The sequence below is a fragment of the Marmota marmota genome, unplaced genomic scaffold, assembly GCF_001458135.2.
Source record: "Marmota marmota marmota unplaced genomic scaffold, marMar, whole genome shotgun sequence".
Classification (NCBI taxonomy): domain Eukaryota; kingdom Metazoa; phylum Chordata; class Mammalia; order Rodentia; family Sciuridae; genus Marmota; species Marmota marmota.
The window spans coordinates 6,076,068-6,101,434 of NW_026000077.1; the positions used below are offsets into that span (position 1 = coordinate 6,076,068).

The 25,367-nt window shown below is 37.4% G+C and overlaps 1 protein-coding gene across 5 annotated transcripts in view; it reads right to left on the reverse strand.

Annotated features, from left to right (window-relative positions):
• Spag17 (sperm associated antigen 17) overlaps nucleotides 1–25,367 on the reverse strand; it is a 221,680-nt gene that overhangs the window by 24,207 nt on the left and 172,106 nt on the right. For all 5 annotated transcript variants that reach the window (XM_048814580.1, XM_048814581.1, XM_048814579.1 and 2 more), the window contains 12 exons: nucleotides 19,889–20,034; nucleotides 19,655–19,785; nucleotides 17,787–17,914; nucleotides 15,678–15,860; nucleotides 14,650–14,763; nucleotides 14,117–14,162; nucleotides 11,982–12,081; nucleotides 11,346–11,393; nucleotides 8,813–8,912; nucleotides 7,810–7,915; nucleotides 6,085–6,207; nucleotides 585–721 (listed from right to left, as the gene is read on the reverse strand). In XM_048814580.1, the coding sequence (XP_048670537.1) occupies nucleotides 585–721; nucleotides 6,085–6,207; nucleotides 7,810–7,915; nucleotides 8,813–8,912; nucleotides 11,346–11,393; nucleotides 11,982–12,081; nucleotides 14,117–14,162; nucleotides 14,650–14,763; nucleotides 15,678–15,860; nucleotides 17,787–17,914; nucleotides 19,655–19,785; nucleotides 19,889–20,034 (1,362 nt within the window). The remainder of the gene's footprint in view (nucleotides 1–584; nucleotides 722–6,084; nucleotides 6,208–7,809; nucleotides 7,916–8,812; nucleotides 8,913–11,345; nucleotides 11,394–11,981; nucleotides 12,082–14,116; nucleotides 14,163–14,649; nucleotides 14,764–15,677; nucleotides 15,861–17,786; nucleotides 17,915–19,654; nucleotides 19,786–19,888; nucleotides 20,035–25,367) is intronic.

The following is a 25,367-nucleotide window of genomic DNA, read 5'->3' on the forward strand; positions in this document are numbered from 1 at the left end:
AAAAAAAAAAAAAAAAAAAAAAAAAGAAAGAAAAGAAAAGAAAAAGAAACAAACGAAAAAAATCTTGATTAGTAAGGTTAAGGACATCCTATTAGAGCCGGGTGGAAAATTAATCTTACAGGCTGTAAGTAAAGAAGGAGATTGGTGGTTCTAAGAAACCAAGAGAAGTCCATGTGGTGAAGTAAAGTGAATTTGAGGGATTGTGAGGGTAAAGAAGCAAATAGGCCATGCCTTAGTACTCATCTAAGTTATTTGAATTTTATTCTGAGTCACGAGAAGGGTAGCCAATGATCCCTTTAGCCAGCAGTGTGCAGCAAACTGGTTGTCCCCAAGGAGAGTATTCCCAGTACAACTGATTTCAGCTACTAGTAATTTAACAACTGTTTTTTTTTTTAACTTGTCTTATGAGAATGTATGAGCCAGACCTAGCAAAACCCTGCCTTAGTTTATGTCTACAACTAATGGTTCTCATGGTAAGATGGAGTACATAGCAGGACACAGTGGCTGAAAGTAACAACTTGAACCAATCAGAATTACCTAAAATGCTGATTGATGCTGGGAAAATGTCCCCGTGTCTGTTTTACCTTTGTAAGAGGTTGAGATTTGGGTTTGGAACTCATCAAATAATGAGGTAACTTCACTTTTTCTTTCCTTGCTTGTCCCGCAGCATCCTGCAGCAATGATTGGGTTGGAATTTTCACAGGTGTATACGATTCTAATTCTGTTAGAGAAGAAGTTTAAATTATGCCACCCGGACATTTCTAAGAATTTGAAGTATATAAGAACGTAAACCAACTTTGGAAACTCTTTTTCTTAAATAACTTATTTAAAGAAAGGTTTCTCTTAATTCTTATTACTTTTTACATGTATGACTTAACACTGGTCCTCACAACAGCCCCATAAGATAGACATGAAAGATGCTGTTAAGCATCTCTTTTTAAAAATAAAATTCTAAGAAGTCAAGTAACTTGCCTATGAGGAACTAACCTTAAGCCTGGGTCTTTGGGGGTCCTTTCAACTAAACCAACAGGCATAGAACAAGAAAAATATCGACTCTGAAAGATTTCTTAAAATCAATGAGTACAAAGTCTTAAGAATTTCTTTGATGCTACTACAGTATTTATAGTTCTAAAAAGTGATGAAGCAATTACAGATAAATTAAGGCAGGAAATTAAATCCTCAGCTCTCTAAATCTGGCAACTTGTTCTTTTCCTCAGTTACAGGAAGGAGTGAGCTAAAGTAGATAATTCACACAGCTGCAGCTGTTTAGATGGCTCCAGCTATTCAGGAGGTTGAAATAAGAATTGGATTTCAGATCATCATTGACCTCATCTTTCCTTCTGGTTTATGGATCTGGAAGTATTGGGATCTTGGGCCTCTAGATCCCTGCCCTATAGGAATGGCCTGTCCTCTGTTGGAAAGAAAAAAGAAAAAAAAAATCCAGATGCATAGGGATGGGGTGAGATGGAGGCAGGGAGGAAGTGGAGAGAAAGGGACAATCTGACATATATTCATGAAAAGCCAGAGAGCCCAGGTCCAAACATACATGGTGCTGGCACCAGAGCTACTTTTCTGTAGTTTGCATTTGAGCACCAATAAACCCACCACCAGTCCCCTTTGAGTAAGTGAATTTAAGTTCACTTTAAAATGAAAAAGCTCTAGTTAATACAATAGCAGTATCACTTTTTTAAAGATGAGGGCAACTGAAGGTCAGAGGATTAAATAACTTGTCCCAGAAATGATAATAAAGGTCAGAACTGGACAGTGAATCTCAACGTGGCCCCAAACCTATCTCCACCATCATCTCCTGGGTTGCTTCTAAAAAAATAGATTCCTGGGCCTCAGGCTAGATAGGCCCCAGTTCCCAACCAAAACAGAAGCAGAATCTCTGGGGATGGACCTCAATGGTCAATGTTCTAATGTCTTTATACTTTTTGGTCACCATTGCCTACATAGGCAACCATTCAAACGGCTTGATGTATCTTTAGCGTATTTGTTCTGTACAAAATATGTGTTTCATATTATTTTTTTGTGAATGAATTTAAAAAATCTAATTATTTGCTCACACTATTATTACTAATAGTAGATGCAGATATGAAGTTCATTATTTGTCAAATATTGCTCTAAGCATTTTACATATATTAACTAATTTCATCCTTCAACTCTTCCATGTATATACCCATGTGTATATCATTACTTTCCCAATACAGAAGATGAAATGCAAGAGAGAGACGGAGAGAGAGAGAGAGAGAGAGAGAGCGCGAGCGAGAGCAGTTAAACAGTATGCCCAGTATTGCATAGAAATTATATAAGGAGGCAGGCTTGAATTCAGGTAGAGCCCATACCATAGCCCTGCTCTATATTGTGCTGCCTCCCATAAAGCAGATTGATTATTATTCCACTGAGCCTACTCAGGGCTTCACCAGAGACTGGAAAGATGCAGGGATGGGTATTGAAGCAGTGATTGGTCATTGGCTAATAGAGTTGTTAATAGTTGAACAACTGGCAGGTCCTTGCTAGTCGTGCATATATCATCTGAATACTGATGCAGAGCATGACCCAACTGATGAAGCTGGAGGGTTTCTGTTACCATGTTAAGGCATATTGTATTACTTATGCATAATAATTCACTTCTCTCTGAGCAAGGCTTCCTTATAGGTGGAGTATATTTCTCTGCCCCATTAACTGTGAACTTGGCCAAAGGACTTTTTGCTTTGACCAACAAATGAGTGTGTGGATGGCAGTGTGCCAGTTCTGAGCAGAAGCTGTGAGGGGCAGCACACATTTCTCCTTACCTCTCTAAACTTTGACCCTCTGCTGTGAGGAAGCGTTTCCAAATGGTGGTGGCTCTTTCAATGGGGCACCCTTGGAATATATCTGAACTTCACCCGCAGCCAGTGATGTGCTAAGTGTTTAACAACCATTTCTCTGGGGGACCTGCCTTGGTTTGTACAACTTGCGCATTTGTAGCATTTGCTGATTTCTCATCATGACTGACTCAAGTTTTCAATGTCATAACATACAGCACGTTGTTGGGAAGAGATAACACAATTGACCCTAGGAGCCAGGGAACTGACCCCAGCACACCCTGCCTGCAGCCTGAAGCAGAGCTGCCTCAGAGGTCCACAGGCCCAAAGACTGACTGTTTTCAGACACTTCAGAATTTGGGGACCTTTTCATGAAGTATTATCACAGCCAATATTGATGAACACATATTTTATTTCGCATATTCCAAACTCCTCTGACTTTATTCTACTTTCCAAACGCTTATCTTGTACTAGTACCAAATATCAAAAAAAAAAAAAAAAATCTCCCATCTACTTAGGCTGATTTCCTGTTCATTGCTGTCTTCAAGCTTTTGAATGCACTCATCTTTTTTTTTTTAACATAATACAGATTTGGCATCTGTAATCCAAAATCTGAAATTCACAGTTCTACAAAATCTGAACATTTTTTAGTGCTGACATGACATTCTTTGGTACTTTTTTCTCTTCCTTGCACATAAAATATAGTATTAAAATAGAGGGAGAATGAGGAGTCCAACCTTCCACAATCAGTCTTTCTTATTTTATTTTTACACTATAATTGCCCCCACTCCTTTGCAATCAAACAGGAACTCTTTCACCTTCCCAATACCAAACCTGTCGATCCAAAACATATGTATTTGTCTCTCTCTTATGGACTGTCATTATGGATGAGGTGACCCTATTTATCCAAGGTCAACTCTGCCCCTCAGGGTTTTATCCAGATGCCATGTTCTCTCACCTTCCTTAGGTATCTCCTTCTCCTGCATCATTAACTTCTCCTTTGCTCTCAAGTTATCATTGTACCCTAGTAAGCATATATTTAAAAATTATCTCTTGGTTTCTTTTATGACTTGGATATGAATTGTTCTCCCAAAGATTCGTGTGTTGAATTCTTGGTCCCCAATGCAGCAAAGTTCGGGAGTAGGGCTTTTAGGAAGTGATTGGATCGTGAAGACCCCATCAATGGATTGATCCATTGACAGCTGACTGGATTATTGGGAGGCAGTGGAATCCTGGTTGAAGGAAGTAGGTCACTGGGGGTGTGACCTGGAAAGGTGTTTCTTTCTTTCTTTTTTTTTTTTTTAAAGAGAGAGGGGAGAGAGAGAGAGAGAGAGAGAGAGAGAGAGAGAGAGAGAGAATTTTTTTTTAATGTTTATTTTTTAGTTATTGGCGGACATAACATCTTTGTATGTGGTGCTGAGGATCGAACCCGGGCCGCACGCATGCCAGGCGAGCGCGCTACCGCTTGAGCCACATCCCCAGCCCCTGGAAAGATGTTTCTTGATCCCAGTCCTTTCTCTTCCTCGCTCGGCTTCCCAGCTTTCATGACGTGTGCACCTTTTCTCCACCATGCCCTTCCACCATGATTTTCTGCCTAAACTCAGGCCCTCAAAATAGAGCCAGCCGACCAAGGATTGAAAGCTCTGAAGCCATGAGCCAAAATAAATCTTTCCTCTTAAGTTGTTGGTGTCAGATATTTTAACTAACATAGCCTTATAACCGGTTACACAAGTTAACTTAGAAATCAGCCTTGATGTCTAAGTTCTTTTTTCTTATACCCACATCAATTGACCAGAAATCCTACTGGGTCCACCCTCATGATATGTTCCCAATTAATTTGATTCTTACTGTCTGCACCTCAACCCACTTAGTCCAGGTCTTTGGCAATTTTCACCTGTAAGACTTCTGTTGCTTTTCCCCTGCTTCCAACTTTTTCCCACTCTTTCCTTTCCCTGCCCCAAACTTATCCTTCATAAATATCAGAGTGGTCTTTAACATTAGCCGCATTACCCCTTGCTCAAAATTTTACAGAGATGTCTGAATAAAATCATGCTTAGAATACAACTGAAAAGCCCCTGTGCAGCATTACATGATCTCATCTTTCTGATTGCACATGTTTCAACTTCCTCCTTTGCTCATTATATTCTAAACATATGTCATTTTTAGTTCCTTCCCCTGTGGTCTTCATATTTGCTGTTCCCCACAATGTTCCTCTTTCCTGACCTTTGCATGGCTTACTCCTTGTTCTTGCCTCTGCTCAAATGTCCCTTCACCCAGATGCCTTCCAATCTCCCAATGGAATTTTGCTCCTCACCCCAAGTCACCCTCCATACATTATACCATTATATTTCGTCATAATATTTATTATAATATGATCTTATCTGACGTATTTGTTTGCTTACTTATTGTTTAGGTTTGCCCATAGTGCATAAGCTCCATAAGACTTTGGCATCTGAGTGTTAAATTTAATGCCTAGAACAAGGCCTGGCATAGAATGCATTGAGAATTATCCACTAAATGAGTAAAACTTACAAAAGTTCAAAGCCAGGAAGGCAAAATTCTCATATTAAAATCTCTTAATTCACCTAAATCTGGCAAAAATACTTTATTCATAAAAGATAACTGAGACCCATATGCAGATTCTCACATTCAGAGAGAAGAATGTCCATAGGAATCAAGCATTGGCAAAACTATCTCAAAAAGTTAAAAACTACTCTCTTTCTCTTTCCCTCTTTTGAATAACCATATTTAGTTAACCCCAGTGAAATCAATATAATGTGACTCATTATTTTCTAGTGTTCCGTATTTCAATTTGTGCTCTCCAGTAAGAGACCACATTTTATGATTCTCTTCTAGCACCTGAGGAGTCCCCTCCCCCCACCAACAAATCAAAATAATAAGTAAACCTATGTCCAAACACCAGGTTACTGGCTACTCAAGAAAAGCTACCAGGTGTTTTGCCCTTAATAAACCACATAAGCTGTCAGAACCATGAGGGATACAATAAAATAAAATGAAGAAATAAAATAACAAATCTAAAAAAAATTATAAATTTCTTCCCTTTGATCTGGGACTTATAGTCATTCTCAAAATATTTTTTTAGATATTTTGATGTGCTAATAAGTCTAATCTTCCTAGCTCCAGGATCCATGACCCTCTGGAACTTTTTCCTATAACTGCCAACCAAACCCCATCCCCCAGCACCATCTGCAATACTCCAAAAAGTTATAATGTTCAGTTTTGAAAAACAATGAGATAATACAAATGACTGCCATACCTTCAGTAGATTTTGTTAAATTTTCAGTTTGGTTCTGGCTAGTTGACTTCGCAGTGTCCTCCAAAATCTCTGATTTTTGCATATTTGGGGATTCCTTTTCTGAGACTGTAGGTGGCTTGGAATCTAAAAAACCCCAAACAAACATTATAAAGTGTTATTTTGGGCAATGATATGATGACTACTATGCTTATATGAATAAACATCAAACAACATGTTTTACCACAAACAGGTTCTATGCCCTCCCTGCACTGAGAAAGACTGAATTTAAGAGGCAGAGATTCTTCCCAGTGTGATTCAACGTTTGCCATTAACAAACAGGATGGTAGTACTGAGTTCACACTCTCTGAGGGCTGGCTAGTTCTTTGTGGACATTAAGACCAAATAGTAGAGTTGTCACCTCCTTGTATTAGGAACAGACCAAGTAATCTGTCTCTACTTTACCTGGTAATCACTATTAGGTAACTTTCAAAAATAGTTTTCTGATAAATCCATTCATTACTTCTGAAAATGTAGTTCTTTATGAAAATAGACATCTTTAAGAAATGGGTGTCATATGAAATAAATTTTGAAGAAATATATCCAGGTCAGGGCAGGCAAACACTCTCTAACTTGTGTGTGTGCCGACCAGGTTGCAGGGTCATGGCTGAAAGGCCTTCCTCAGCCTCTCCTCCTTTCACTGTTTATCCTTCCTCTGATTATCGCAGTTACCTGCCTGGGGTGCAGCAGGTCTGACTGGTAACACAAGTACTATCAACCGGCCATGCCTGACTTGTCCTTGTCACATTTAAAGGTCATTGTTTCAGTCTTAATCTTGGATTTGCAAACTCTGTTTGCAACTAGATGTTTCCTTTAGGCTGTGCAAAACTATCATCTGGGTATTTAAATATACTTAAGTTTATCAAAGAGAAGTATTAAGATTCATTTCATCCCAAAATTCTTCAGCCTGCATCTCCTGAGAATATGGACATTCTCCTACATATCCACACCTCTGTTACACCTAAGAAATCAATAATAATTTCACAACGACCTCTAAAGTCTCATAGTCAAACTTGTGCAGTTTCTCTAAAATGTCTTTTACAGTATTTTTTTTTTTTACAATCAAAGATCCAAAGTTCATGTGTTATATGTACTATTTATTAAGCTAGAATAATTGCCCTTTTCTACAAAGAGCCCAGGTCAATTGTCTTATAGAATATCTACATTCTGGTAGATATTTGTCTGATTGTTTCCTTTTGATTAGATTCAAGTTAAGGATTTTCGACATGAATTCCATATGCACTTTATATCACATCACATGAGAAAGCACCTAACGTGAAGTTGTCCCACTATTGGTAGAAATTAGCGTATTTAGTTGAGGTGAAAAATGCCACAACTTCAATTAATTGTAAGGTTATATTTTACTCACTGTAATTAGTATATGTGAGTTGCTGTTTAGTGACCACGTGAATGCCATGTTTCCCAACAATTTTCATTATTCCTTTGTTTTTTAAAAAAAATTAGCCAAGTCTTCTAAATACTTTCATATTGATTTGAAATACAGAGAACAAAAACTAAATTTTATTTACCTCTTGGTTTCCTTGTATAACTCCATCAAATCTGTAATATGCAGGTCCTAGTAGGTTGTGTTCATTACGACCAAGACAAAAGGTGCTATGAACTAACTATGTTCCAAGAGGTATTATTAAGTAGGGTTTAATATAAATAAGAACTATACTAACGTATTACCTAAATGATGATCAGATGTATCTTGAACAGCTGTTTTGCTTCTATTTTCTTCATCTTTCTTTATAAAATCGGGCAGTTTTTTAGAAAGACTCTCCAGATAATTATACTTCAAGGAAAAACCAAAAGACTTAGTATTGACTCAAATATGCTGAAAGACAACTGCCACAAATATGTTAAACCAATAAGTAATGATGAAAGCATATTTTTAAGGCCCTGAAAATAAAATTTACAAACTAAAAGTTCTTCAAGAGACTGATTAACTGAATTCTAGCTTTGGTTAGTTGGTCATATTTTCTGTAATTTCTTCCCAGACGGTCTCTTGTTACCAACAGCATCAGGAAATTTTGAGAAATGCTAGGTGTCCTGAACATGTGAAAATATTCACTGTGCCTTAGGTTTCAGCGAACTCCTGGGCATTAAGAGGAAGCCTGGCTCTAAGGCTCAGGTGTGAACTCATATAGAAGAGGAGAGCATTCCGCTTCTGGGGCTTCCAAGAACTCACAGTATTTTAGTGCTATCTTAGCAGTTGGTGTGTGAGAAAATTTTAATGGAAAAAAAAAAGAATTTCAAAATGGATTGATCAGAGGACAATCACTGATAGGGAGACTCAACCTCAAAAAGAACTTTAGGGCTGGGGATATAGCTTGGTGGGTAGAGTACTTGCCTTGAATGTACAAGGCCCTGCGTTCAATCCCCAGCAACACACACACACACACACACACACACACACAAATGCACACAAAGAACTTCAATTAGATGGGAAAATGTAATTTATGGCTAGAATAGAAGGCGGGGGGTGGGGGTGGGGTGGGTAACAGTAATATGTTGGTAGAGTACTTCAACCATTGGAAGAAGACCAGAAACTAATCTTTCCTATCATGTTCTTTCGAGAATATGGAGTTGAAGGGCACAGATTAGTTAGGTTGATGCTGTAGTTTACATATGAGCATATGCAATATATCAATTTTTACAAATACAGTTTTTATTAATTATATTCAATTACCTGAGACTGATATGACTGGCTGAATTCAGATTTGAAATAAGGTGGTATTATTTTGTTCCTGATTTCCATTAAATAATTTTGTGTTTCCTCAGTTTCTTTCCTGGTTGATGTTTCCATAATGATGCAAAAAAAAAAAAAAAAGAACATTTGAAAAGTTTATTTGCTTACAGTTTTAGCTCTAGATTCCACAGAAAATCAATGCAATCACTGACAAGAAAAACGATAAGAATTAGCTCATTGGGCATTTTTTGGTCCACTTGTTTTGGTTTATTTTCTACTTCTTCTGCAATTAGTCACACTTCCTGCTTTGGGAATCAAACCCTCATATAAGATAGGGAATAATGATACCAGATGTTAGTTTGACTTCACAGTGATCTCAAATGACTGAAACCCATGTAGTCCTATGATGGTTGAACTTTTGTGGGTTCTCTGAAATTTAAATGACAGCTAGAATCTACTGGTTCTCATAATTTTAGCAGTGGTAATAAAAAAACAAACCAAACCTGAGGGATGGTTTAAGAATAATGTGGTGAGCAGTTACAAAGTTAAATAAAATCAATCGGGATAATTCTGCTAGTTGCCTTTTTGACACCAGAATCCCTCTAGTGGGGAGGCAGTACCTTGGGAAGACTGATGAGATGTAGACGATCACTGAGCAAGTCTTATGATCCCCATTTTACAGGTCAGAAAATAAAGGTGTAGAGAGGCTCAGTTACCTATTCCAAACCATGTAACTAAGAAAGGGTGGCATTTGAATTAAAACCAAGTTGTTTGTCTCAGCGCCCATGATCTTCGCACTGCAGGTACTCGCTGGCTGTCAGTCACCCAGGGACTGAAAGGAACTTTAGATCTTTGGCAGTGTATCCACGCTCATAGTTTACAGATAAGCAAACTGAATTCCTGAGAAAGTTTTACTGATGTGACACAACCATCCAGCATCATACAGTCTGTAAGTAATCAAACTGTAACTGACTCCAGATACACTGACGCTAAGGCCAGTGCTCTTCTACAAGATGGCATCCCTGGGAACACTGGGCAGGTATGATTGACATATCATCTTATTTAAAGAACTTTATATTAGCTTTAAAAGTGGTTTAGCTCTCTGATCTCACTGGATCTGGCTATTGCTTACCACTGTCTTAAAGCTCTGCTCACAAAAGAAGCAATAAACTCCCACTGGGATAAACCCAAGTTCCTTTTTTAATTTGCACTTTTTTATTCTTCTCCAATTTGCATCAGATATTTGTTGACCACCTTCCATTTCCTTGAAACTGTCTCCTTCCTACACTCAGTTATTTCCATGTTGCCCACACTTTTTCTTTCCATGACGCTTCTTTAACTGCGTGTTTGCTTTCACTGGCTTGCCACAGCTCACAAATTAAGCTTGAATGTCAAAATGTTTCAAAAGTTTAAGAAGTGAGGAAACACATGATTGTGTACATAATTCAAAAGGCATCAAATAGTATGTAATAAAGAGGAAGTCTCCATTTCACACTGCCCCCTGACCTCTAGTCTCTTTCCCCATAGGCAGCCACTGCACCAATCTTTTCAAAATGGTCTCAAGGTCATAAAACCTGGATTTTCTGACCTTTCTTTGACGTAGACCATCAGGCTCCTTGTGCCCACAGGCAAGGAGCATCCCTATCTCTGAAGACAGGGACACAGGAATGAAGAGGGTTAGGTAAGTTTCTCCCTGTTTGTTTCCATCAGCTCAGACAGTTGGTCCCACCATACATGCCCAGGGTCCTCCATTCTTCATCAATACTAGCAAGCAAATTCATAGGTTGAACCTTTTCTTTGGGGTCTTCATTTCCTTATGAACGTCCCATGTCATATAAAACTGAAATTTTGCATGCTTTTCTCTGATAAATCTGTCTTTTGTTATAGGGACCTGAGCCATGGACCTAGGATGGGTAGAGCGAAAGACAGTTTTCCTCTATGATACACATGTATGTATACCTTCTAGCTGGACCTTATCCCTGGATGTGAGCCAGGAGATTTGAAATCTTGTCATTTCCCCAACACAGTGACATTTTAATGAAGGAGCACATTCATCTTAGGAGTCATTATGAAGAGAAACCTTGCAAGTGTGTCCAATACTGCCACATGTCCTACCCTTATGGCAAGAGATCTGGAGTTAAAATCTTAAGCTGAAATGCAAAGGAAATCAGACCCTATAATGCTTATAGAACATTCCTTGGGTAAATGACAGGGACCCTTGAATGTTGGTGACCATGTTCTGCACGGAGTCCCACAATACTTACAAGTGTATTAGAGCTGCTGAATGCACAGAGTGCCTTGAGAGCTTTCTAGCTCAGGAGAGGAAGTTCTGAATGGCCACGGGGGCTTCCTCAAAGAGTGTGGCATCACTACATGGAAGCTGAATTCCACCATGGCAGAAATGTTGTAGAAAAGGAGTCAAACAACAGCTGGAGACCTGGCCAGTAGGACCTTGTCGCCTCTCCAACTCTAGGATTCTGTGACCCTGGCCTTTTTTTTTCACATGTTTGTATAGACTGTAAGGAATAATTACCTTTTTTGTGCTATCTTTTCTTTCCAGCGTTTTTCTGATTCTGTGTTCCTATGTGAAATGAAGAAAACAAGTATAATTGTTGGGTGTGTGGGAGACTTCCCCTTCTCACCAGAACATCATGGAATCCGTTACCCTTCCCCCTCCTCTCCAAAGGACACCAAGCTGAAGAGCGCCAAATTCAAACGTTTTCTCAACTAGACCCTGGACACAGTGTCCGATCACTGTTCCTGAGTCACCCTGCCAATCAGCACCTGCCATGTCACCTATACATCCTTTCTTAGGCCCAAGCTTGTGAGCTCTCCCTCTTTGCCCTCTCCCTCTCTTTCTCTCTGCCCTCTTCCTCTTCTTTCTCTCCTCTTTCTGCTCTCTGCCTCTCCTTTCCTTTGAGCAGCCCCCCAATAAAATCTCTTGGTTGAATCTCCGTCTCAGGTGCCGTCACTCACCTTTCAATAATGACAAGGGATTTACACAGCTTACAAACAATAAAAGAAGAACCAGCACTGTATGAAGAGTTAACACCGGGGCCGACAAAGGGCTGTGATTCATCAACATGTTCACCCATGGCTGTGACCCTTGTCTTTCCATTTCCTCAATCACTGTATGCCTAACACTAGTTAGAAAATATTATTAGCTTACCTCCATTTCTTTCCAAATAAATCTTTACCAAATGTATCCGGTGGACATTTTACAGTAGAAGCCAACGATTGCTTGAATAAATCAGTTAGATGGGCTGCAGCTTTAAAAATACATGCATTGAACATTTATTCCTACTTCTCCATCGTACAACACACAATCAGTAGCCAGTTACTAATTTGAGATGTTTTTAAGAAACTATCAAGGATTTACCAAAATTTCCTTGACCAAACTGTGACATAACAGTAAACCAGACTACTTCATTGGAGGGTTGTGGTGGCGAACACTCATCTTTTAGTCAAAATGTTAAATGCAGTGATACCTTGTTTTTTCCACATCATTAGGGAATCTGTGTTCCACTCAACTGAATTCGCTCATGTCTAAAATGGCAAACCTGAAAACAAATTAACCATCATACTGAACTATTTTTCTAAACATGGAACTGCTCCCTGAATATAAGGACCTAAATATAATACAATGGTTGTCGAGTAATTTGGGGAGTGATTGTTTTGAGTTTATTCATATAACACGGTCTTGGGGGGATGTCCACAGGAGAATTAAAAAAAAGTTGCCATGCTCCATGATTCTATGAGCTTAGGAAACACTGACTTATGCAAGGCTAAACATGTTTTGTAGGATTTTTATGCATCCTTAATTAGTTAATGTACATTGTGACTTTCCAAGAAACTAAGATAATATACAACGTTATCCAAATTGATTTTATCATAAAACTCATTTTTAGTGGAGCCACCGCATAGACTAGCTTTTAGGAATTACACCAAGTATGCAGGAGGCTGTTTGCCTGTTGGATAAGTTCAAAAAATATATTTAGTTTGTCCCTTGTTATTGGGTGAGTTGTGTGTTTCCTTTTATTTTGCCTGTTCACTTGAGCCAAAGGTTATAAGTTTGAATGCCTGAGGGTAAGTCTGTCAGATAAAGTATAGGGCACGTCATTAAATTTGAATTTCAGATAAATGAAAAATGTTTTTAGTTTAAGTATGTCTCAGGCTATATCAGGGATATACTTATACAAAAAAAAATAACTCTTATTTATCTAAAATTTAGTTTTAGTTAGGTCTTTTGTATTTGTATTCACTAAATCTTATAACTCTACTACAGGGCCATCCAGTAAAAAAGGGATGATAAAGTGTAAGGACACAGAGTATTAGGGGTTGTGATGGGTTCTTTTGTGATGGTATTCTGAAGGGACAGTTGGTAATCACCTTCAGCCAAATATAACTGTGTTAATATGATGCTTCAAAGAGAGAAAAACCTAGATTAACCAGAACACCATTAAAAATACATATATAGGCCAACACTGTGGATGATACATGAAGCATGTCTGCAGGCTGAATGAGCCTATGTCTGCTAGTTCACACGGGTAAAATCCACAAACAAAAACCAAAACAAAACCAAATCCACGTAATTCTCCACTGCTTGTTTGCTGTGAACTGCGAAACCATACGACCAAATTTGTTGGAGGTTCAAGATGGAGTATTAGGGGAAGTTTGTTCCATGGTCTGGGATTCAAGCAGTGAGAATACTGCTTCTCAGTGAGGGAGGTGCTTGTATTCTACTGGGGCACCAAAAGTTCAAAGCATAGACTCCAATGCTGAGCTCACCCCAGTGAAGTAGCAGCACAGCTTGCTCCACACACAAACTAAGCAAATTTGTTGGAGTTTGTGTGTAATACACTTTAAATGGGAAGGCCTTCTAAGAGTAAACTGTTCCTGTGTAGACTAGTACAAGGTTTTGGTAATAATTGTATAGTTGTTCAAAAATTCTGTGCACAGGTATGGGGGTGAGTGGTGGTTGCTGATTGTTTACTTCCTATAATACCTTAGTTATGTTCTAAATAGTTGTGTTTAACAAAAAAGTCAAACAAATGTCAATGTGTTTCATTCAATAGGTGAAAATTACAGATGAATTAGAAGCAATTATGGTTTTCAAAGAGCTCTTAATTCGAGCAGAATAAAACATAACACACAAAAAACATTACAACACAATATGGCCAATGTGGGAACGAAGGTGAATGTATGAGACTTTGCTATCAGAAGAAAGAATAACTAATAACTGTATTTAAGGTTATTCATCTGAAATTTGTAAATATATCACAGAAAAATATTAAATACTGTTACCTTCATCAGCATGACTTTTTGTAGTTTCCTCAATTTTAGGGAAAGACTGAAATGAAGACAGAATTACTTACTTGATGATGATTATATTACATACAAAATTCACTTTGTTTAGAAGCATTATTTTTGAGCTCAAATTGATTTGTTATAGAAATCACTATAAAATAATTTTTTAATACCAATATAAAAATTGATTTTTGGGTCATTTCTTTTACTTAAACAAATTTATGAAAATAGAAATATTTTTAAGTTACATAAATTATTTTTTTTATTAATCCTTCAGGTTTCATTTATTACTTCATTCAGTGTTTCAATTAATATCTTCAGAGATGTTGATTAGGAAGAACCCAAAATGTATTGGAAAAAATCAATAGATAAAGAATAAGATTTCCACAGAAATAAGGAATTACAACGAGGAAGCAAATGCTTTACAGAAGTGGTAGAAACAGTATACAGCAATTCTTCATGATGTTTGTCTGGAAGGATCTAATACTGAAAAAGTAATAAAAACATTGGTCTATGAAACATTTTCTCACCATAACTAGCTTGAGGAGATCTGCAGCATTGCCCCTCTCCTCCTCAGTTCTGGAATCCTTGACCGTCATTTCCTGAAGCTCATCTTCTTTCTTTAGAATGTGGTTTATATAGTCCTAAATCAGTAGAATAAAATAAATAGATAAAAATAAGGAATAGGGTAGAGAGAGATACTAACATAGTCAACATCTGCTTGAAATATTACAAAAGATTAACCGTAGATAAATTCACAATGCTTAACAAGCAGTTACTAGTCAAGCAATCTGAAAAGCATTTTTTTTTTTTAGTAGTTTAATAAGCAGAGACCTACAAGGACCAAGAGAAAAACTTTAAGGATAGGATAGAACTGCATGGTGAGCTCAGAGATGTCCTCTTTTTATCTCTGTGATTTAGTACCCTGGAGCAGATGGGAAGATTTTCAGGTATAATCTTTTAAGATTCTATCTATAAATGTAAGTTGCTTTGTTCATGCCTTTGCTTCCAAGGGAAGTATAATTTACTTTTTCTGTGAATATTTGATCCATTTCTACAAATAATGATCCTCCGCTCCATTGCTGGTGCTGGGCATACAGCCATAAACAAAACACATATGATCTCTGTTCTGAGGGAGTTAAGCTATAAAGTCAGATGTTAAGGATATGATCATACAATTAATTATATATTTACAAATTCTTAGACCACTTCCAAAGCAACAATCTTTTCCATCCACGGACAAGTACCAGATTAACAGGTGGTTCTTTTTTCCCAGATGTTGCTAGACTAGTTTTCTGTGCAGTAAGAGGACTCTATGTAGCAATCACCTATGAAAGTTTCTTATCTTTTCAATGTCTTTGGGGCCTCTTAATGATTCCTCCACCTTAGGGGAATCATTAAGTATCTGCCTCTCAAACTTCTACTCAGAAGATTGACATTCCGTTGCACTAAATAAATATTGGTAGAATTAGGTAATTTCAGGTTCCTCAGGAAGCCAAGAGGAATGATTACCTTGTTCCTAATTCTTTTTTGGGTCAAATTACCTGGATTATATTACCTTAAGGGAAATCTGCAGCCTCAGTTTCACTTCATCCTTTATAACCTCATGCTGGATGAACTGGCGTATCTGTAGTACATCAGGGACCTTGAGAACAGGTGCTGGGGCACTCATTAGCTGTTTAGACCCAATGCAAAGCCCCTTCCAAATGTGAGTGCCAAAGGGAGGTCCTGGAGTTTTTTTCTGTCAACAAAACAAAAGATTCACCAAAGGGATCAGAATATTTTCACAATAGTTTATATATGTAATTCTTTTAGTTGTAGATGGGTACAATACTTTTCTTTTATTCATTTATTTTTATGTGGTGCTGAGGATTGAACCCAGTGCCTCACATGTGCTAGCAGGAGCTCTACCCTAGCCCAACAATAGTTTTTTTTTGTTTGTTTGTTTTGTTTTGTTTTTTAACTGAGTAATTATCTAGATGTTACACCAGGAGCCACTTGTTAGAAATATGAAGGTGAAAAAAATAAAATAAAGTAAAAACAAACAAAAAAAACCTTTCTACAAATAAAAAAGAAACTGATAATAGAACAGGGCAAGGCTTCCTCTTTATGTGTGTTTCCCCAAAACCTATTATTTAAAAATCCTGTTGCTTGGTTCCCACTGGGTAGCATTCAGTCCTGAGCTGTGCTGGACAGGGGAATGCAACAGTGGCCTAGCTCATGACGAATGGATGTGATCTCCTTAATACCCTCAGGGAACCTAAGACACTCAGAATCTTTGACTTTCTGGTTCTGTGTTCATTTTGTACTAGAAGGAGAGAGAAATTGGGCCAGAGACATGGGGCATTTTGAGCTCACTCCGGATTAGGCATGACTTCAGTCTGCTCAGGACTTTTTGAGAAGAAATGTCTACCTTAAACTCCTCTCTATGTGCTCCCAGTGACTCATCTCCAGGAGTGGTGTGCTTTACTGTCCTAAGTTCTCAAGGGAGCCTGTTGTGTGTCATTTTAAAAGGCCTAGCTAGTGGCAACCACTCAGGAGCTGAGGTTCTTAGCGCAAGAAGTTTCAGAGGAAGAGAATAAACTTCTTTAATAATCCCAGATGCGGTGTATTCTTTATCACAACATAGTACTTTCAACTTGGATATAGCCTTGGTGAGCTCTTTGGTGTGAATTTTTCACTTTCAGAGAAGGAAATTTAGGTGCAGTGTGATCTGTCTCAAATCCCACACAAATAAGAAGTAGAATCAGAGCCTGAATTCACAGTCACCTTTATCACATCATGTTGATTAATCACCAAGTTATATGATAGGGTGGGGGAGGGGAAGTCTTTGTTATCTGAAATGCCAGTCACCTGTGTCCTTGCTGGTGTAAGATTGAGTGCAGGACAGCAACAATCACAGCCCTAAGACATTATCCTCCTCTTTTGACACTAGTGTCCTGTTCTGATCATATTATCAGCATGTTCATTGATTTAATAACTTAAAACCTTACAATAATGCTGAATATATTTCATAAATTGTTTGGAAAATTAAATGGAAAAACTTGCAAGATGCAAGACTTCATAATTCTTGTCAAATATTTTCTTTCATTTTTTTTTTGATTTTTTGACTACACACCTTTTTCTTTCATCCTTAAAAAAAAAAAATCCAAAACCTTAGGTGAAGTTCTTTAATCTGACACAGAGTATTTACTCTCTAACACTACAATTGCAAAATCCATGTGTATTCCTTTACATTATTCTTACATGCTTGGGTTGTGCATTTTTAATATATGAAGGGGGAAATGGGATGTGTGGAAGGCCAAAAATTCCGTGTTAAAACTAACAAGTAAGCAGTGACAGGAGGGAATGGCATAATACCAGTAATTGCACAACAGGAGAGGTGTTAGAGGTTATTCAGAAAGGATATTCTGACATTGTAGGAAGATGCTCAAGTGTGCAATATAGGATAAAAGAAATAAAACCAAAATTAGCAAGTCAGATGTATTTCTCTAAAGTTCTATTGCCACATCTTCAAGTGTCAAAAGCCCTCAAATAAAAAAACCTCTTGAAGATATTAGCAATTTACTGGAGGATGAAAGGTATGAATATGTGGAAGAAGACCTGAGATTATGGTCCACTGATAGATGGACATGCAAATAAAGTGACTTGTGCAGAACATGAATACCTCGACTGAGGGGAAGGTCTCCCACGACCTTGACTGGAGATTAGGAGGAACGATTGTACTTAATTCCTTTTTTATTAGCCACAGTGAAGCTTCATGAAAAGGACGAAGGACTGTGATACTCAGAGAGCCTGGTTCAAAGAGAGTCATCAGAAGATTATAAGATTATTTCTGCGTCCAAATTATTTGGATAGATTCAACAGGCATTAACTAAATCCAGCAAACACTTTTTAAAATTTAACTCAGGGGTGCTTAACCACTGAGTCATACCCCTAGTCACCCCCCCCCATTTTTTTTTTTAAATTTTGAGTCAGGTTCTAAGTTGCTTAGGACCTCGCTAAGTTGCTAAGGCTGGCCTTGAATTTGTGATCCTCCCGCTTCATCCTCCCAAGCTGCTGAGATTGCAGGCATGTACCACTGCACCTGGATCAACACACTTTTGAACTGCCTTCTGCACAAAAATTTTAGTGAGGCACTATGATTATGCTTAAGGACCTAAGAATCTAGCAAGACGAGGAGGCTGTTAGTCACCATAACACCTAGAAACTTAACTTAGAGCACCTAGAAGTATTCACTAATGCCTCACTGTCTCTTGATAAACATATCCAATTACTGACAGTTCTACCAACAAACTTCCTTGAGTCAATCCACTTCTGCCCTCTCCACAGACCCTACATTACGTCATGTGCCTCAGAATCATCCTGTTCTGGACTATAGGAACAACTACCCTTTCTACCCATGTGCATTCTAAGTGACCCTCTCCTGCAGTCAGCATGACTGGCTATGTTTATCCATAATTAAAATAATTCTTTGGCTTTCATTGCTCCTGAAATAAAATGGTTATATTTTTTTGTCCCCTGCCTCAACTTGCACCATTCGACGTCTCTGTGCTCTAGTCACATTGGCCTTTTTGTTCACCCTGTTATACAATGTGTCATGATTCTTTCTTTGTGTTCTCTTTTCTAAAAAACTTCTCCCTCCTGCCTGAAGTAACCCTACTCATCCACTAGCTCTCGACTCAAGGGTCTTCAGGGAAGATTTCTATACTGCATCAGGTTCCTCCATTAGATGCTGTCATCAAAGAACGTTCCTTTCTTTCATAAACTTCAGCCCAATTTATACTTATATGGTTATCTGTATTACTGTGTGATCAATGCCCATCTCTTCCATTAAAATATAAGCTCTGTTGGAAACAGGTTCCATAGCTAACCATTGTATTCCTAGCACTCAGGTGGTATGTGGCTCCTGACAGGTTGCCAAGTGATGCTAGTTGAATAAATGAGTAACAGAGAAATCCGAGACGAATTCTAATTCTCACACAGTTCCACATATGTACTGCATAACCAGTTACAGACCCCTACTCTCCAGATTCACAACAGACAAGGCATATTACATTACATACACCTGCATCAATATACGAAAATATAAATTCCTAATGAGGATGGCTTATATAACATCTCACATTGGCATTCTAACTCATACATAAAACATATTATTTTCTTTTACTCAACTCCACCAAATCAAACCTTCCCAATGAACTCCCAAAATGAACTTATAAGAGATGTTTCATTTTTCTTGGTGTTTCCTTACCAGGATGAAATGAACTCATAAACAGGAGCACAGGCATATAAATAAACATACATACAGTTTTGCTTTCAGAAGAGAAATTTGGACTCAGTTTGCATAGGTCAATGCTCAGATATAGCATAATAGCAAAAGAAACTCAAAAAGCTACATAAGTAGTTGACATGGCCAGGTTGAAAGTGCAGTAGAAAGTGAGCAAAGGGGAAATAGTGGAGAGGCTGGCATGGAATGGAGGGAGAGTGCGAGGAGGAGAGCAGAAGGGGGCTCCAGACACGTGGCTTCTTTACCTGGCTGTTCCTGCACTGGCTCTTGTAGAACCACAGCAGTTGATTCTCCGTAGGCCAAAGACAAGTATTCTTCTATGTCACTGTCACGAAGAAGTTCCATTCCTGACCCATCAGCATAGATAACAAAAAATCTGTTTGAAGAGATAAAAAGTAATCATGAAATATTCAGTTAAAGACTTCTTCAGTAAGAAATTGAGACTAAACGTTGTGGAACTATTAGTATTAGCTTTTTACCTGGGAACATGTTCACCATAGATTTGCAGAAAATTCTTTTCAAAGTTAATAGATGATAAACTATCATATCCCTCAGTTTCTACATTTAAATCATCTTCCGATTTTTTTTCAGGTAACAAAGTTGACACAGTGCCGTCAGCCATGACCTAAGACACAAAGCATATAAGCAACGAACAGAAAAAAAACGACAAGCTCATATTTCTGCTGATCCAATCTGAGAAAGAAGGTGATCTTTTGGTATACTCAGAAAATCAGGTATATTTATTTATAAGGGATTCTTCGTTTAAGTATAGATTTTATTAATAAAAATGAAAACACAACATCACGGTTCTTATAAACCACACCTAGAATGTGAAAACAATCTGGAATGCATTTAGAGGAAAGTTAATAGATTTGGGAGGGGCTGAAGGAAAATCTTATCCTGTGAGGTCTTGTTCAAAGAATAGAGAATTTGAAAAGGTGTGTGATGGTTGTATTGAAATAGTGAAGAGGCCATTGCATGAGGAAGCTCACATGCTGAGATTCCAGAATGAGGGCACAAGGGAAGATACACAGGGCAGCAGGTCTACTGTCAAAATGGGAAACTGCACTGGTGCTGTTGTTGCTATCTGCAGCTGGCATGCATCTCTCCCTCAAGGAATGTGGTTTAGGCTCCCAGACCACTGAAGGAACTGCCCAAGAGGAGTGTCAATGCTCTGAGACATGCTTGCCCCAGGCAAGCCACACACTTCAGCCTGGAAGGGTTTGGCTTTACGTTTCCATCTTCTTCTTCTTATTATTCTTATTATTCTTATTATTTTTGTTAGTTGAAATTTGTCAATTTGAGCTCATGTTGGAAGAGTCTCAGTATTCTAGCAAAGAAAAAATAAACTTAATCAGGGCTTCTCTGCCTATCAAAACAAAGTTAGGGACACCATGATATAAGTCCAAATCTAAAAAATAACTTGAGAGCTCCACGTGGTCTGGCGACCCAGAGAGAGGCCTGCCCCAGCACCCCACAGCTTGGTGACCTGGAGAGAGGCCCACCCCATGCCCACACTCATAATTGAGGTTCCTTATCCACCAATGCATGGTTTCATAGCCCAACATCAGGGTACATATAGGCTTGAGGCTGTAGCCACCTCAAATTGAGATATCACTGCTTCTGTCAAGGAACAACAATAAGGACCTGGTAAGATGTCACCAAGTTCCCTATGGGCCTGGATGCACCAGAGGTATCTCTACTAGGGGTGCTAATGGTTATCCTGTTGCTGAAGTAACAGGAAGTCTTGCATGGGGTTGCCTATCTCTTGTTTCTCCTACTAACAGCCAACTTATGATTACTTTTTCACTAATCATATAATCTAATACCTCTATGTTATCACATCCTACCTCATAAACATTTCAGCCAACCCCCCCCCCAGTCCCCCTTTCTACCATTAGAATCTATAAACCACTACACAAACATATTGACTATATGGTAAAAGACCACTAAACTCTTCATTTTTGATTATAGTGACAAAACTGTAAATGTAAAAATAGAAGCTAACTGATCTATGGCTGCATGTTGGATACATTGAGTGCTATATTATTGATCTCCCCTTTAAAGATGAGGTATTGATAACCTGTAGGCACACTATAAGACAATAGGGCAGAAGCTTCAATACCTCGGATCTACACTGCAAGAGAGGAAGACACATAGACATCAAGAAAAAACAAAGGAGGAAAGTGCCCCAAACTAACCAAGATACTACAACAATAGAATCCATAGATAGTGCAATAGATGAAATGTCAGTGAAGGAGTTCAGAATATACATAACTAAAATGACCTGGGAATTAAAAAATGACCTAAGTGAGCAGATATAAGCAAAAGTCTATCACTCCAACAAGGAGATAAGAGAACAATTATGGGAAACCATCTATCACACCAACAAAGATATAAGAGAGAAAAATACAGGTTGCAAGAGATTACTTCAATAAAGAGAAAGAGATTCTGAAAAAAAAACCCAGAAATTCTTCAAATGAAAAAAAATAATAAACCAAATAAAAAACTCAATAGAAGGCATCACCAACAGATTAGTTCACTTGGAAGACAGGACCTCAGACAATGAAGACAAAATACACAATGTTTAAAATAAAGTTGATCTCACAGTGAAGATGGTAAGAAACCATAAACGGAACATCCAAAAATTATTGCATACCATCAAAGACCAAATTTAACATTTATTGGGATAGTGGAACGTTAAGAGATTCAAACCAAAGTAATGCACAATCTCTTCAAAGAAATAATATCAGAAAATTTCCCAAGCATGAAGATTGTATTGGAAAAAAAATCAAATAAAAGAGTCCTATAGGAAAACAAATGTACAAAATTACAACAGATTTACACCAAGACACATTAAAATGAAAATGCCTAGCATACAGAATAAGAATAAAATTTTAAAGGCCTCAAGAGAGAAAAAATCAGATTACGTATAAGGGAAGACCAATTCGGATCTCAGCAGATTTTTCAACCCAGATCCTCAAAAGCCATGAGATCCTGGAACAACATATACTAAGATCTAAAAGATAATGGATGCCAACTAAGAATCTTTATATTCAGCAAAATGAAGCTTCATATTTGATGATGAAATAAAAACCTTCCATGATAAACAAAAGCTAAAAGAATTTACACCAAGAAAGCCTGCACTACAGAATATTCTTAGCAAAATATTCCATGAGGAGTAAATAAAAAAACAACAATGAAAATCTGCAAAGAGAAGAACTACAATAAGGGAAAAGCTAACCAAAGGAGAAACCAATTCAAGTTAAATACCAAAAATAAACAAAAATGACTGGAAATACAAATCATGTCTCAATAATAACCCTGAATGTTAATGACTTAAACTCACCAATCAAAAGACATAGGCTGGTAGATTGGATTAAAAAAAGAAGACCCAACAATATGCTTCCTTCAAGAGACTCATCTTATAGCAAAAGACACAGACTGAAGGTGAAATATTGGGATAAAGTATACCATTCACATGGGCTGCGTAAACAAGCAGGGGTTTCCATCCTTGTATCAAATAAAGTAGACTTCAAGTTAAAGTTAATCAAAAGGGATAAAGATGGACATTTCATACAGCTTAAGGGAACCATTCATCAACAAGACATAACAGTTATAAATATATATGCCCCAAATAATGGAGCATCTATATTTATCAATCAAACTCTTCTCAAGTTCAAGAGTCAAATAGACCACAACACAATAAATCTGGGTGACTTTAACACACCTCTGGATAGATCTTCCAAACAAAAGCTAAACAAAGAAACCATAGAACTCAATAGTACAACCAATAACTTAGACTTAACTGACATATATAGAGTATATTATTCATCAACAAGCAAATATATTTTCTTCTCAGCAGCATATGGATCCTTCTCTAAAATAGACCATATATTATGCCACAAAGCAAATCTTAGTATAATACAAAAAAGTAGAGATACTACCTTGCAATTTTTCAGAGCATATGGAATAAAATTAGAAATCAATGATAAAATAAAAGCTACTCCAACACCTGGAGACTACATAATATGCTACTGAATGAACAATTAGTTGTAAAAGACCTCAAGGAGGAGATTAAAAAATCCTCAGAGGTAAATGAGAACACTGATACAACATATTGAAATCTCTGGGACACTATGAAGGCAGTTCTAAGAGGAAATTTCATTGCATGGAGTTCATTCATTCAAAGAAGAAAAAGTCAACAAATAAATGATCTAATATTACATATCAAAACCCTAGAAAAAGAAGAACAAATCAACCTCAAAGCAGTAGAAGACAGGAAATAATTAAAATCAGAGCTGAAATCAGTGAAACTGAAAAGAAACAATTGTAAAAACTGACCAAACAAAAAGTTGGTTTTTTAAAAAAAATAAATAAAATTGGCAAACACTTAGTCTTGCTAACAAAGAGAAGGAGAGAGAAAACTCAAATTACTAACATACATGATGAAAAAGAAAATATCACAATAGACACTACAGAAATACAGAAGACAATTAGAAATTATTTTGAAAACTTGTACTCCAATAAAATAGAAAATATTGAAGGCATCAACAAATTTCTAGAGTCATATTATTTGCCCAAATTGAATCAAGATGATATACACAATTTAAACTGATCAATTTCAAGCGACGGAATAGAAGATGCCATCAGAAGTCTACCAACCAAGAAAAGACCAAGACTGGATGGATACACAGCCGAGTTCTACAAGACCTTTAAAGAAGAACTAATACCAATCCTCTTCAATTCATTTCAGGAAATAGAAGGAGGCAGCACATCCAAACTCATTCTATGAGGCCAATATCACCCTGATTCCAAAACCCAGTGAAGATACACACACACACAAAAACAAACAAACAAACTTCAGACCATAGATTCAAAACTTCTCAACAAAATTCTGGCAAATCGAATACAAAAATATATCAAAATATCATGCACCATGATCAACTGGGTGTCATCCCAGGGATGCAAGGTTGGTTCAACATATGGAAATCAATAAGTGTAATTCATCACATCAATAGACTTAAAGATAAGAATCATATGATTATCTCAATAGATGAAGAGAAAGCATTTGACAAAATACAGCACCCCTTTATGTTCAAAACATTAGAAAAACTAGGGATATCAGGAACATATCTCAACATCATAAAGGTTATCTATGCTAAACCCAAGGCAAACATTATTCTAAATGGAGAGAAATTGAAGGCATTCCCTCTAAAAACTGGAACAAGACAGGGATGCCCTCTTTCACCACTTCTATTTAACATAGTTCTTGAAACGCTGGCCAGAGCAATTAGACAGAAGAAAGAAACCAAAGGGATAAAAATAGGAAAAGAAGAACTCAAATTATCACTATTTGCTGACCCCAAAAGTACCTAGGAGACCCAAAAAATTCCACCATAAATTTTCTGGAACTAATAAATGAATTGAGCAAAGTAGCAGGATATAAAATCAACACCCATAATTCAAAGGCTTTTCTGTACATCAGTGACAAATCCGCTGAAAGAGAAACTAGGAAAATCATCCCATTTACAGTAGCCTCAAAAACAAACAAACAAACAAAAAAAACTTGGGTATCAACTTAATGAAAGAGGTGAAAGACCTCTACAATGAAAACTACAGAACAGTAAAGAAAGAAAGACCTTAAAAGATGGAAAAATCTAACTTGTTCTTGAATAGGCAGAATTAATATTGTCAAAATGACCATATTACCAAAAGCACTATATAGATTCAATGCAATCCCAATTAAAATCCAATCCCAATGACATTCCTCATAGAAATAGAAAAATCAACCATGAAATTCATCTGGAAAAATAAGAGACCCAGAATAGCCAAAGCAATCCTCAGCAAGAAGAGTAAAGCTGGTGGCATTACTATTCCAGATCTTAAACTATATTATAGAGCAATAGTACCAAAAGCAGCATGGTATTGGCAGCAAAATAGACCTATAGACCAATG